Here is a 14,519-nt window from a genome sequence, read left to right on the forward strand (position 1 = left end):
TGTTTTGACGAAGAGCAGAGGAATTCTAACTGGCAAACCGACCAAGTATTTATCTCAGTCAATATAGCTGAAACAGAGTATTTAGTTTACTATTGCATTGTTGTGTGTGGGAGCTTCCTGTGGGCTACTTTGCAGCCAAGATTTCCCAATGTCACAGCAGTAACTTCACATTGAAGCAAGAAGCAATTTAATTGGACCAGTAATTCTGTGAAGCATCCAAGGTAATTCTTAATTCCTACAGAGTAAAGGGGGATTGACCATAGTAAGTTTGTGTGCTTCCATTTATATTGTGATTGCTCAGTGTTATCCCTAGTCCTGTTCACCTTACAAACAAGAGAAAATCTACAGATACTGGAAGTCTAAGCGACACACAAAATGCTGGAGGAACTCAGCAGGCCAAGCAGCATCTATGGAAAAAAGTACAGTCAACATTTCGGGCCAGTCCTGCCAAAAGGTTTCGGGCTGAAACGTCAACTTTTTACTCTTTTCCATAGATGCTGCCTGGCCTGCTGAGTTCCTCCAGCATTTTGCATGTGTTGCTCCTGTTCTCTTGACTCACTCAGGCCTGTGTCATAATAATCTTCTTACTGCCCATTACGCCACTGGCATCTAAGGCAGCAATGAAAGTCCTTCATCTCTGTCTGTTCAAAACCACTTCTGGTCTTTGGCTTGGCGGTGTTCATTATCCCAGTAGTTTCCTCTCCATTTTCACTACCATCAGTCGCACAACTCCCAGGTGGAGACTCAGGAATACCATCACACTCAGATGTAGAAGGATTCTTCATTGCTGTTTCCGTAACAATTTTGTTTTACCAGTCAGTTGTTAGCCATGAGTTGAAACCCGAAACCTGGAGGACCAGTGGACCACTCTTAGTCTGGCCTCTACCCTTTGACTTGTTTGGCATGGGTGACCTACTAAGACCCAAAGCACAAGGCCCTGACTCCAGCCAACATAGCTCTCTGGGTCATTGAGGCACGCAAGCCTCCAAAACCTACGACAAGATTGTGGTCCTCTTGGAGGGTCATAATAATGGAAATCCTTTTTTAACTTCCTCCTCAGCCTAACGAGACCTGGTACAAGAAAGGCTGCAGTGAGCAGTGCCAATGCCTTGGAGAAAAAATCATCAAATGCAAGCCTGCAGGATGCACAGCTGGAGAGAGCTGTGGGCTACAGGATGGGGAGTATGGCTGTCATCCTCTGGGTAAGGCCTTAGCAACTTTATCAAGCACGAGATAGACAGACCCAAACTTTGAGGATACAATGGCGTTGTGGTCACATTGTTGGATTGATAACAGGACAAGAGTCATAAAGTCACATAAAAGTACAGCACAGAAGCAGGTCCTTTGGCCCATCTAGTCCATGCCAAAACCATTTAAACTGCCTACTCCTATTGACCTGCACTGGTCTCCGTATCCCTACCATTCACGTATCCAAACTTAGATGTTGAAATCGAACTCCCATGCACCACTTGTGCTGGCAGCTTGTTCTACACTCTCATGACCCTCTGAATGAAGAAGTTTCCTCTCATGTTCCCCTTAAACTTTTCACCTATCATCCTTAACCCATAATCATCTCTCCTTCTCCCTCAGCTAATGCATAAGATCATGTGGCCCCAAGACGTCATAATCAGAATCAGGTGTAATATCACTGGCATATGTCATGACCTAATGGCATGAATATAGATATCTCCTTCCAGTAACCAAATTTACTTCTCCCCTTTCTCTATTCTTCACTCTGACCTTTTACTTCTTCTCATCTGCCAATCAGTTATCTTATGATCTTATGGTTGAGAGAAGGTCAGGAGTAGCAGATCAGTGTTCCAGGGTATAGATATTCCAGATACATAAGAGATTCTTAAGATGTTGGAAATCTGGAATAACACACAAAATTATTGGAAGAACTCAACAGGTCAGACAGATTCTATGGAGAGAAATAGAGTCTAATGAAGGATTTTGATCTGAAATGTCAACTCTTCATTCCTTTCCATAGATGTTTCAGATATGACAGAGGGATGTTAAAAAGCAGGCGGAGTTGTACCTGAGGGAGACTATCACGATAGAACTAAGGGAGGATATCTTGGAAGGCCAATCCAGCAAAGCTACGTGCGTAGAAATCAGGAATAAAAAAAGGATATAATCATTGTGATGGGTTATAGGTAAAGCAAAAAAAGCAAAAATCAAAAGAAATCAAGAGACAATAACACTGTGCTTTGAGGAAAGGAAAGAGGAATAGATTTACAGATCCTAAGACATAGGAGCAGAAGTAGACCATTTGGTCCATCAAGTCTGCTTTGCCATTTCATCATGACTGATCCATTTTCTCTCTCAGCCCCAATCTCCTGCCTTCACCCTGTATCTCTTCATGCCCTGGCTAATCAGGAACCTATCAACCTCTGATTCAAATATACCCAATGTCTTGGCCGCCACAGCTGTCCATGGCAATGAATTCCACAGATTCACCACTCTCTGGCTAAAGAAATTCTTCCTCATTTTTCTAAATGGATGTCCCTCTTTTTTTAAGGGGGTGTCCTCTGGTCCTAGACTCCCCCATCACAGGAAACATCCTCTCCACATCCACTCTATCGAGCCTTTCAACATTCGATAGGTTTCAATGAGATTCCCCCCTCATTCTTCTGATTTCCAGTGAATGCAGGCCCAGGGTTATCTTACGCTCCTCATGTGACAAGTCTGTCAATTCTGGAATCATTTTTGTTATCATAGGAAGTGTTATATTAGAACCAAGCATAGACCTGATGTGCCAGTTCCCATCAATAGAGACTGTCACAATTGAAAAAGATCAGGGTTTTTAGGGACAAGGGTATTACAAAAACCAAGGTGAGAACATTGAGTTCTGGTTTTTGGAATTGGTTTTTTTTTTAATACTTTTTATATTAGTTGAATTACTGCAAGATGAAAATCATAGCATTTTTACTGACAGAATTTGCATTTTAACGCCTCATATTTTTCACAGTATGTGGTGGTTCATCTCCACTCACTGGCAGAAAATGGTATAGCAGCTAAACAAATAGTTTATCACCTGTTTCAATTTTCATTGGCTAAGTAGTAGCATATTACCCACATGATGTAATCATTTTAATTATGCAGTCTATTAGATAGTTTCTTCCTATCTATGGAACTTCTCTTATATTATTATAAAAAAGATAGTATTTTCAGAGGTACTATCTTGGTTCCTTACTGGCAGAAAGTGGTCTTGCAGTTGCATATATCTTTTCATCTTTCATCAGCTAAATGTTAGCACATTAACCACATGGTATAATTGTGCAGCCATTGATTGGATTCTGTTATCTAAAGAATTTCTGTTATCTCGAGTATAAAGATGATAGATATTTCAAAGACGCCATCACTTATTGCATCTACTGACTCTCTACTTTGCTTCTCAGCTCATCATTTAGTTTCAAATGCTCTATATCTTAGCTTAAAGTTTAAGATAAATGACTGGGAAAATTAAAGTTTTTTGATCATTCTGGAACTCCTAAAAGAATCCAGGGATTGAAAATTATTAAGATCTGACATAGTTCAGATATAACATGGCCTGAATTAGAGGCAGAACAAGATTGAGAACTGGATGGATTTTCTTGTTGCTCTCTATTCCTCTCATAGTTGATAGTTCTTGAAGAGATAAACTAGACATGGAAGCAGAATGCCATTGGGTCAATCAGGGAAGATATCATCAAAGTAATGAAAAAACATAAGGAAAACCAGATAGAACCCAAGTGGTCTTTCAACCTGCTTCATCACATCATGATTCATACATTTAGACTATAAGACCATAAGATATAGGAGCAGAATTAGTCCATCTGGCCTATTGGGTCTGCTCTGCCATTTCATCATGGCTGATCCAATTTTCCTCTCAGCCCCAATCTCCTGCCTTGTTCCCATATCCCTTCATGCCCTGACCAATCAAGAATCTGTCAACTTCTGCCTTAAATGTACATAAAGATTTGGCCTCCGCAGCTGCTTGTGGCAAAGTATTCTACAGATTCACCACTCTTACTAAAGAAATTCTTCCTCATCTCTTCTGTAAAAGGACACCCCTCATTTCTGAAGTGTCGTCCTCTGGTCTTAGACTCTCCCATCGTAGCAAACATCCACTCTATCAAGGCCTTTCACCATTCGATAGGTTTCAATTAGGTCACCCCTCATTCTTCTGAATTCTAGTGAATACCAGCCCAGAGCCATCAAATGTTCTTCATATGACAAGCCTTCCAATCTCAGAATCATTTTCATGAACCTCCTTTGAACCTTCTCTGGTTTCAGCATATCCTTTCTAAGATGGGGCCTAAAACTGCTCAGAATACTCCCAGTGAGGTCTCTCCAATGCTTTATGAAGTCTCAACATTAAATCCTTGCTTTTATGTTCTAGTCCTCTTGAAATTTGATGCTGATCTTTCTCATGCAACAGGCCATGAAACCTGCAGTGCATCAGGAGACCCACATTACATGACTTTCGATAAGATGGTTCACCACTTCATGGGAACATGCACTTACACTCTCTCTAAACTCTGCAACGCCTCCTCTGGCCTGCCCTACTTCAACATTGAGACCAGTAATGAGCACCGGGGCAGGAATAAGCAGGTGTCCTATGTCAAGGAGGTTCACGTTGAAGTTCATGGTCATCGCATCACCTTAATGAAGAACCGAAGAGTTATCGTAAGTGTTTGGTCCACAGACTGACGCTCTTTCTTTTCTATCTTCACTGCTGAGTCTATATTGTCATGATTCTGACCTTGAATGATCCTGGGTCAAAATCAGTGAATGTCCCAGTCGCACCTTCCTGGGGTATCATTGTAGAGTTTGTGCTACATGAAATGGTTCAAATAATACTGGACAACAAAGGTTTTGCTTCCTGAATACCTTTGAGTGTATCTTATGGATTTTGGGCTGTTGATCATGAAAATCACCGTGAAATTTCCCAATCACACACCATTTTTTAAATTGCCTATATTTGTTATTTCAATTCATAATTCAAGTAGGAATAATTGATGTTAAGATTAAGGAAGGCACTTTTGTTGGTCCACAAATCAAACAGGTCAGCAATGCAATGCAATTGAACACATTATAGTCGTTAAAAGTTAATTTCTTGTTTCTCCAAATCCCTACATGATGCAAGTAGTACTTGTGGTCAGCTTCAAGTAGTCTAACATAAATGAACAAAAATTATAAGGAAACAACACTTTCAAAAAGATTTGTTGTGCAGGGTAATTTGAGGGGAAGATATTCTGATTGGGTGAGAAGAGTAGGGTAGAAATATAATCAATGGGCCAGATTATGACCTCATCATCCCTAATCCGATACAAGTTTATGGGTTCAATCATCTTGGTTCTCCCCATCCCAAGAGCAGTTATTGAGTTATGGCAACCAGCCAGACGCTGCTCCCAAAATGTCTTGATGGCCTTCCAGAGCTTGCTCCTCTCAAAGATTTTTTGCAGAGCTTAACAAGGTCTCCAACAGGGCAACAATATTTAACTAATTAAAAGAACTTCCCAAAACATTTATTTAATTATAAACCCACTAACATTCTTGTGGCTTATTATCATCATCGTTATGTATCAGGTCATATGATGTAGGCGATGATGGTCTTATCCATGACCATGATTGTTCTTGGCAATTGTTTCTACAGAAGTGGTTTGCCATTTCCTTCTCCTGGGTAGTGTTTTTACAAGATGGGTGACCCCAGCCATTATCAATACTCACCAGATATTGTCTGCCTGACATCAGTAGTTGTATAACCAGGACTTGTGATACGAACCAGCTGCTCATACGGCCATCCACCGCCTGCTCCCATGGCTTCACGTGACCCCGATTCGGGGGGGGGGGGGGGGGAACTAAGCTGGTGCTACACCTTGCCCAACCATTTGTTCTCTCACTACTACCCTGGAGGTTATCATGGGCATTGGAAAGGCTCCTGGTGCATTCTGGAGACTGGGAAAGCCAGTTGAAAATGAGAAGTTGTGCTGCTGTAGTTCTTGCACCCATCGTGTCCTGACTCTGTTTACTTCTGGCACAGGTGGATGGGCGACGAGTCAACCCTCCCGTCTTTATGGACAACCTGCAGATCCGGATTAGTGGAGGCTACGTCTTGCTGGAGACAGTATTCGGCCTATGGGTGCGCTATGATGGAAACCATCACGTGGATGTTACTGTTCCCTCTTCATACACGGGACAGCTCTGTGGCCTCTGTGGTAAGGTCCAGGGAAGGAACGGGAGTCCTCACTGCCAAATGTAGGGAGGCAGGGGAGGGAAAATGTCAGGCTGGGATTCCCAGCCTGGGGTCCACAGACCCCTTGGTTAATGGCAAGGCTCCATGGCATAAAAAAGTTTGGTACCTTCTGGTCTAGGAAGATCCAAGGTATCACAGGACTAATTAATAGATTCCAGGCCAGGCATTAGGTCAGGTTTTAAAAAGTGTCATAAAGCAGGAAGCAAGCTTCTTAAAACCTGTTGTAGTGCCTGGCCTGGGATCTATTAATTGGTACTGTGATTCCTGAGCTTAAAGATTTGACTGCTGCAGACAGTGATGGACTGATCAAATTCAGGGCGACCCAAAGAAAAGCCCAGTGGGTCATAGGGCTAGAGGGCCTTACAATGATAGGGAAGGGAATGAGAGCATGTACTGATACTATTAGATTGACTGTTTGTTTCCTAGTCAACACCAAGTTAAAATAATCAAAATATCAAATGGTGTCAATGGGTAACTTGGTCTAGAGACATTGGTGGAACAGTACAGAGATTACTTTGTATCTAACCCTGAGACATAGAGGGAAATTTACTCTACATCTAACCCATTGTGCCCCTGCTCAGTGGGATAGTCTAGAGCAGGGGTTCCCAACCTATTTTATGCTGTGGACCCCTGCTATTAACCGAGAAGGTACATGGACACGGATTGGGAACCCTGGGTCTAGAAAGAGATTTGCTCCAAACCTGACCTCATAGTCAAAGAAAAATACAGCACAGAAACAGTCCCTTCAGCCCATCTAGTCCATGCCAAACCATTTAAACTGCCTAGTCCATTGACCTGCACCCGGACTATAATCCTTCATACCCCTACCATCCATATACCTATCCAAACTTCTCTTAATTGTCAAAATTGAGCTTGCATGCACCACTTGCACTGGTAGCCTATTCCACACACTCACAACACTGATTGAAGAGATTTCCCAATGTGTTCTCCTTAAACTTTTCACCTTTCACCCTTAACCCATGACCTCTAGTTGTAGTTTCACCCAACTTCAGTGGAAAAAGCCTGCTTGTATTTACCCTATCTATATCCCCTCATAATTTTGTATACCTGTACCAAATCGCCCCTCAATTTTCTACATTCCAAGGAATGAAATCCTAACCTTTTCAAGCTTTCTTTATAACTCGGGCCTTTCAGTCCTGCCACACTCTTGTAAATTTTCTCTAGACTATTTCAATCGTATTTACATCTTTCCTGTAGGTAGGTGACCAAAACTACATACAATACTCCAAATTAGGCCTCAACAACATCTTATACAACTCCAGTCCCGGCAACATCCTTGTAAATTTTCTCCGGACTCTTTCATGTTCTATTAGAACATCCCAATTCTCTTTCTTGCAGGAAATTATAACGGGAAGAAGACTGATGACAACTTGAAGCCCGATGGCAGTGTTGCTGAGACCACAGACAAACTGGGAGAGAGCTGGCTTGTACCTGACAACACCACAGGGTAACTGCAAGCCTGGTTGTTCATTGAATCATACAATTGTCAATGCACACAGTCAGACAGAGCCCATTCAATCCACTGGTCTGGAGCCAATTCTGTCTAAATAATCCAGTTAGCCCCTCCTCCTACCATTTTCTTGTAATTTCTCTCCATGTACTTAGCTGATTCAGTTTCAAAGACTGATTCTGTTTTGAAGAGTCCTTCTACATCTGTGTGTATGACAGTATGATCAGATAGACATGGAGGACCTTCATTGCTGCCAGTGGCATAACAGGCAGTAAGTAAGTAAGTCATGCAGGTCCTGGATGGAGACTCAGGAACTATCGCACTCAGATGTCGAAGGATTCTCCATTGCTGTTTCCGTAATGATTTTATTTTACCAGTCAGGGTTGTTGGCCCTGAGCTGAACCTCCAGCTGTGGAGGACCAGTGGACCATTCTTGGTCTGGCCTCTACCCTGTGACCTATCTGGTATAGGTGACCCTACCAAGAGCCAAAGCTTAAAGCCCTGACTCTAGTCAACATAGCTCTCCGGGTCACTGAGGCACACAAGCCTCCAAACCCTACGACAAAGTTGTGGTCCTTTTGGAGGAATGGCTGCCCAGCTCTCAGGTAAACTGCACTGCGCTGACATCCTGTCCTCTTGCCTCTCTGGGCAGGTGCACGAACACTGGTGGGATCAAAGGCTGTGACAAGGATATTGAGCAGGAAGCACAACAGTCAACAAGTTGCGGCATGATCAAGGATCCAACAGGTAACAGGCACTTCAGGGTGAAAACTCCAAACAGAAGCCCCTTTGTTATTTCAGCCCTCACTATCCATATTCCCATTTTTTTCTCCTTCTTCCTCTTTATCTTTTCTTCCAATTCTGCTCCTCACCATCCCTCTTTCTCCCCCATGCTTCCAGTATTTTCCTCCTCTAATTCCCACTTCTCCCCTCCCTTTCCCAATTTTTCCTCTAGCAAATCACCGTTTTTCCCCACTTCCATTCTCCTATTTCATGTTCACATTTTCCCCTTTCCTCCTTCCCACTTTCTCATTCTGCCACATTCACCATTTTTGTGTTGTCTCAGTTGTAATGTGAACAAAGTCACTGGAGAGTTGCAAATGGTAGATAAAAAGTAGTCTTGTATTCAACAAGAACAAGCAGACCCTTTCAAAGGAAGAGGCCTGTTTTATACAATATTACATGACATTTTATATGTTAAAGGTAAAAGGACAATTCTAAATTTACAATATAGCTACAAAGATTTCCTTTGAATTTTTTTGTTCAGTCGTTAAGATGAGTCCAACTCTTCATGACCTCATGGACTCCTGCACACCAAGCCTTCTTGTTGGAAACTGCCTCTCGAAGATCCCCAAGGCTCATATACATTGTCTGAGTAATATTATCTATCCATCATAGCCTCTGTCATCCTCTGCTTCTTTTACCTTCTGTTTTACCTAACATGAGAGTCTTCTCCAAGGAATCCTGTCTTCTCATGATGTGGCCAAAATATTTGAGCTTTTGTCTCATAATCAAGCCTCCTAATGAACAGTCTGACTGTATTTCTTCAAGTACTGACTTGTTGGATCTTCTTGCTGAATTACATATAACTGTTAAACCTCCTTCTTCGTAGCCACACACCAGACACCCAAAATTAATGTTAATCAGCATTGTCTATTTTTTTTTCAATTAACTGCAGTTCACAGCTGTAGGAGCCTGTTGTCCGGAGCTGTATTTTAAATTTAATCTACAGTCTTCATTCAGGTGTAAAGATTGGTTGATGAAGTTAATATTTTGCTGTACACCCTATGTCCAGAATATGCCCTAACAGCTCCACATTCTTTCACATTCCATTTTCCTCCATTCGGACTTACAAGAGGAGTAAGAGACTGCACCGTTCTACTCCCTCAGTTCCCACTTTGGGGAAGACTTGTAAAGTCTCTCATTTGCGTCTCTCATCCATGACCTTCCTGTTTTCCTGTTCCTTTCTACAGGCCCATTCAAGGAGTGTCACAATAAGGTTCCTCCTGAGATATACTTTGAAAGCTGTGTGTACGATCAGTGTGCCTCCGAGGGGGACACAGGAATCCTCTGCCTTGCCCTCCAGTCTTATGCAGCCCTCTGTGCCCAGGCTGGTGTCCCTGTAACCTGGAGAAAGAAGACATTTTGCCGTGAGTACCTCATACACACTCCTCTGCAATCTGCAAAGGATTATGGAATCAGAATCAGGTTTAATATTATCAGCTATGTCATAAGATTTGTTAACTTTGTGGCAGCAGTACAACGCAGTACGTGATAATACAGAAAAAACTGAATTACAGTAAGTATACTGTATATATTTATATACACATTAAATAGTTAATAAGTAGTGCAAAAACAGAATTAAAAAGGTAGTGAGGTACTGTTCACGGGTTCAATGTCCATTCAGTAATCTAATGGCAGAGGGGAAGAAGCTGTTCCTGAATCACTGAGTGTGTGTCTTCAGGCTCCTGTACCTCCTCCCTGATGGTAACAATGCGAAGAGGGCACGTCCTGAATGATGGGGGTTCTTAATGATGGATGCCGCCTTCTTGAGACATCGCTCCTTGAAGATGTCCTGGATACTACAGAGGCTAGTACCCATGATGGAGCTGACTGAGTTCACAACTCTCTGCAGCTTATTTTGCCCCCCCCCCCATACCCCATAACAGATGGTGATGCAGCCAGTTAGAATGCTCTCCATTCTGTAGAAATTTCCAAGTGTCTTTGGTGACATACCAAATCTTCTCAAACTCCTAATGAAATATGTACACTGTTGTGCCTTCTTTGTAACTGGGCCCAGGACAGATCTTCACAGATGCTAACACCCAGGGACTTCAAATGGCAAGTTATTCACTGGGTTTATCACTGCCAGTGGGTTGGGGAGGACATGTCCATCCCTTCAAATTATTAGCAGTGATGTCCTTTAGCTACACCTGAGGACTAATGTCTCAACTGAAATCTGAATGCAGGATTGAGCTCAGGAGGGGCTTTCCACCCCACCCCGCCCTGCCCTCAGTCCGATATCCCCCTCTGATGGTGCCCAGTCGTTCTGCCCCCTTTCATGTGAACTGAGTTCCTCATTCTCTCCACACAGCTCTGAACTGCCCGGCGGGCAGTCACTACGAACCCTGCAGCAGTGCTTGCCCTGCGTCCTGCACTGATCTGTCATCTGCCAATGACTGCGCCCATCCCTGCGTCGAGGGTTGTGTCTGCGACCGCGGTTACGTGCTGAGCGGAGAAAAGTGCGTCACATTTGACCAATGCGGTTGTGTGGATTCAGAGAGGAACTACCACTTGGTAAGTGCCACTGCATTAACTGAGAGCACCATGTTTAACATGACAATGGTGTAGCAAAAGCTTCAGCAAGTGACAATACATCGAGGAGTTCAAAGTACATGTTCAGTATACAACTTGAGGTTCCGCGCGTGCCCCCCCCCCCAACCCCTATGGGCAGCCACAAAGCAAAGAAACCTAAAAGAACCCGTAAAAAAGACTATTGAACACTCAACATGCAGAGAGAGAGAAAAAAACAAAATGTGAAAACAATAAAAGTAAGCAAATAGCATTCAAAACAAAAGTGAGTCCAGAGCAAGGACAGCTTCGGCCTCAGTTCAGCACAGAGCCGAGTAAACATCACGGAGCTCTCAGAGACAGAGCAGGCCACAGCCTCGGCCTCAGTTCAGCACAGAGCCGAGTAAACATCACGCAGCTCTCAGAGACAGAACAGGCCACAGCCTCGGCCTCAGTTCAGCACAGAGCCAAGTAAACATCACGGAGCTCTCAGAGACCGAGCAGGCCACAGCTTCGGCCTCAGTTCAGCACAGAGCCGAGTAAACATCACGGAGCTCTCAGAGACAGAGCAGGCCACAGCCTTGGCCTCAGTTCAGCACAGAGCCGAGTAAACATCACGGAGCTTTCAGAGACAGAGCAGGCCACAGCCTCGGCCTCAGTTCAGCACAGAGCCGAGAAAACATCACGGAGCTCTCAGAGACAGAGCAGGCCACAGCCTCGGCCTCAGTTCAGCGCAGAGCTGAGAAAACATCATGGGGCCCTCAGACACGGAGCCCAGAGCAGCCGAATGCTCTTAGAATAAGCAATAGATACATTTGTCTTTATTACCAGGATACAAGGAAATCTTGCTGTACTTGTGTGCAAGGCCACATGCTTCAGCTATTCATGCTTAAGTAAGAAAATACAACACAGTTTGTCCAGATGTTTAGGAGAGGTCTGTTTTTGCTACTTTAAAACAGTGAAGTGCAACCAGTGTGCAACATGGAACATTACAGCCCAGTTCAGGCCCTTCAGCCCACTATGTTGTACAGACCTTTTAACCTGCTCTAAGATCAATCTAACTCTTCCCTCCTACACAACCCTCCATTTCCTATCATCCATGTGCCTATCTAAGAGTTTTTAAATGCCCCTAATGTATCTGCCTCTACCACCACCCCCTAGCAGGGTGTTCCACACATCCGCCTCTCTCCGTGCAATAAAAACAAATCTCTGAAATCCCCTCTGTACTTTCTTCCAATCACCTTAAAATTATGCCCCCTCGTATTAACCATTTCCACCCTGAGAAAATGTCTCTGGCTGCCCACTCTGTCTCTGCCTCGTCAATTTGTACATCTCTAGCAAATCACCTCTCACTCTCCTTCAGATCAAAGTGAAAAGCCATACTCCCATCTTTAGGCATTGATAGGGCGTTTGCTGTTTTTCCTGGCTAGAGACTCTACATAGGGAAACATCACCTAAAGACAAAAGGGAGAGCCATTTGTCTGCAAGATGCAAGATGGGCAGTACATCTTGAAGTTCTCTGCTCCAGAGGCTATATTCATGGCTGTGATTTTGGGGAATTGAAGGATATGGGAATCAAGAAGATGGTAGATTTCATGGAGAGATCTGAATTGATTTTAATGAAAGTTGAGCAAATCCTAGGGCCAAATTATTGCTACGATGTCATTTGATACAGATACTCATAATATTGGCAAATTTGGCCAAACATTTTAATTCTGATTCCCTTGGCCTCCTCTTGTGCCACGATGAGGCCACCCTCAGTGTGGAGGCGCAACACTTTATATTCTGTCTGGGTAGCCTCCAACCTGAAGGCATGAATATCAATTTCTCCTTCCAGTTAAAAAAAATTTCCCTCCCCTTTCCCCCTTATGATCCACTCTCCTCTCCTATCAGATTCTTTCCCCTCCAGCCCTTGACCTTTCCCACCCACCTGACTTCACCTATTACCTCCCAGCTATCCTCCTTCCCCTACCCCCACCTTTTATTCTGGTGTCTTCCCCCTTACCAGTCCTGATGAAGGGTTTTGACCTGAAATGTCAACTGTTTATTCATTTCCATAGATGCTGCCTGACCTGCTGAGTTCCTCCGGCATTTTGTGTGTGTTACTCTGGATTTCCAGCATCTGTGGAACCTCTTGTGTTTATGATTTCTGAATAGACATGCTTTGGGTTTCATTGGCAAGGCCAGGATATTGTTTCTCCCAACTGCCCCTGGTCACTTTCATGGCACAGAGTCAGAAAGGACAGAAACAGGCCCTTTAGCCCAACTGGTCTATGCTGACCAAGATTCCCACCTAAGCAAATCCCATTTGGCAGTTTGGTAGAAATGACCATTTCACACAGTAGTTAAGAGTCACAAAACATAGAACATGACAGGTCGTTCAGCCCACGATGTTGTGCTCACCCTTTCACCTACTCTATGATCTAATCTAAACATTCCTTCCCACATAGCTCTTCATTTTTCTTTCATCCATGTGCCTGTCTAAGAGTTTCTTAAATGTCCCTAATCTATCTGTGTTATGTTTTGTAACTTCCAAACATTAAACGAATTCATAGGAGGACACGCAAGTCTGAAATGTGGGTCTGACTTTGAGTTTACTGAAGGCCATCACACATATGCCTTCTTAACAACCCTATTAACTTCCGTGGCAACTTTGAGAGATCTATCTATCTGGGCACGAGATCCCTCTGTTCCTGCTCAGTGCTGAATCCTGCCATTAACCCTGCATTTTGCCTTCACGTTTAACCTTCAAGAATCACTTAAAGCTTTTTCAGATCGAACTCCACCTCCCAACCACATTGTTGTGGACGTAGAGTCACATGTCACAGGGATGAATCTGTCAAGCCTGCATAAGTAGGCATCTCCCAGTCACCAGCTTCTCAGGGATCACATGCCTCTCATTCCCAATTCATCACCTGCAGACTATTGACACCCCCTCTCATCCACAGTCCTTGTTCACTCATGCAAACCAGCCAGTCTCAACCATTTGTTCCTAGCCTTCAGAGACCTTGTTGCCTGTTGTGTTTAGTATTTGTTCTCTCTTGTTCAGTGGCCTTTCACAGCTTGTTATTTTGCCACTGACTGTTAAAGTTATTGCTCAATGCAAGATTGTCTCCGCTGCTTGGCTTCTGGGTCAAATCTCCTCCACGTTTCCTGGAAGAATCACAGATTTCCTTTCCTTCTAAAGTAATCAAATAAGCTTCAGTAGTTTGATCTGGAAGTTCCATGGTCAATGTTACTTAAAATTATCAGTCAGATTCATTTAGTTAAGTAACTGAATATGAATTCTTATGGAGGATTGCATCTACAGATCATTGATCCAAACCTCTGTGTTAATATCTGAGTACACCAATAAAATCATAAGATATAGGAGCAGAATTAGTCCATTTGGCCCATTGAGTCTGCTCCACCATTTTCCCTCTCAGCCTCAATCTCCTGCCTTTTCCCCATATCCCTCACTAATCAAGAATCTATCTATCTCTGCCTTAAATGTACCCAATGACTTGGCCTCCACAG

At 43.4% G+C, this 14,519-nt stretch overlaps 1 protein-coding gene across 3 annotated transcripts in view; it reads left to right on the plus strand.

Moving 5' to 3' along the window:
* The window catches only part of LOC140729243 (IgGFc-binding protein-like), a 225,277-nt gene that overhangs the window by 156,605 nt on the left and 54,153 nt on the right, over positions 1 to 14,519 (plus strand). For all 3 annotated transcript variants that reach the window (XM_073048804.1, XM_073048805.1, XM_073048806.1), the window contains 7 exons: positions 1,061 to 1,202; positions 4,424 to 4,671; positions 6,029 to 6,203; positions 7,601 to 7,709; positions 8,365 to 8,459; positions 9,686 to 9,862; positions 10,807 to 11,009. In XM_073048804.1, coding sequence (XP_072904905.1) covers positions 1,061 to 1,202; positions 4,424 to 4,671; positions 6,029 to 6,203; positions 7,601 to 7,709; positions 8,365 to 8,459; positions 9,686 to 9,862; positions 10,807 to 11,009 — 1,149 coding nt within the window. The remainder of the gene's footprint in view (positions 1 to 1,060; positions 1,203 to 4,423; positions 4,672 to 6,028; positions 6,204 to 7,600; positions 7,710 to 8,364; positions 8,460 to 9,685; positions 9,863 to 10,806; positions 11,010 to 14,519) is intronic.

This window comes from Hemitrygon akajei, chromosome 6 (assembly GCF_048418815.1).
Source record: "Hemitrygon akajei chromosome 6, sHemAka1.3, whole genome shotgun sequence".
In the NCBI taxonomy this organism is placed as follows: domain Eukaryota; kingdom Metazoa; phylum Chordata; class Chondrichthyes; order Myliobatiformes; family Dasyatidae; genus Hemitrygon; species Hemitrygon akajei.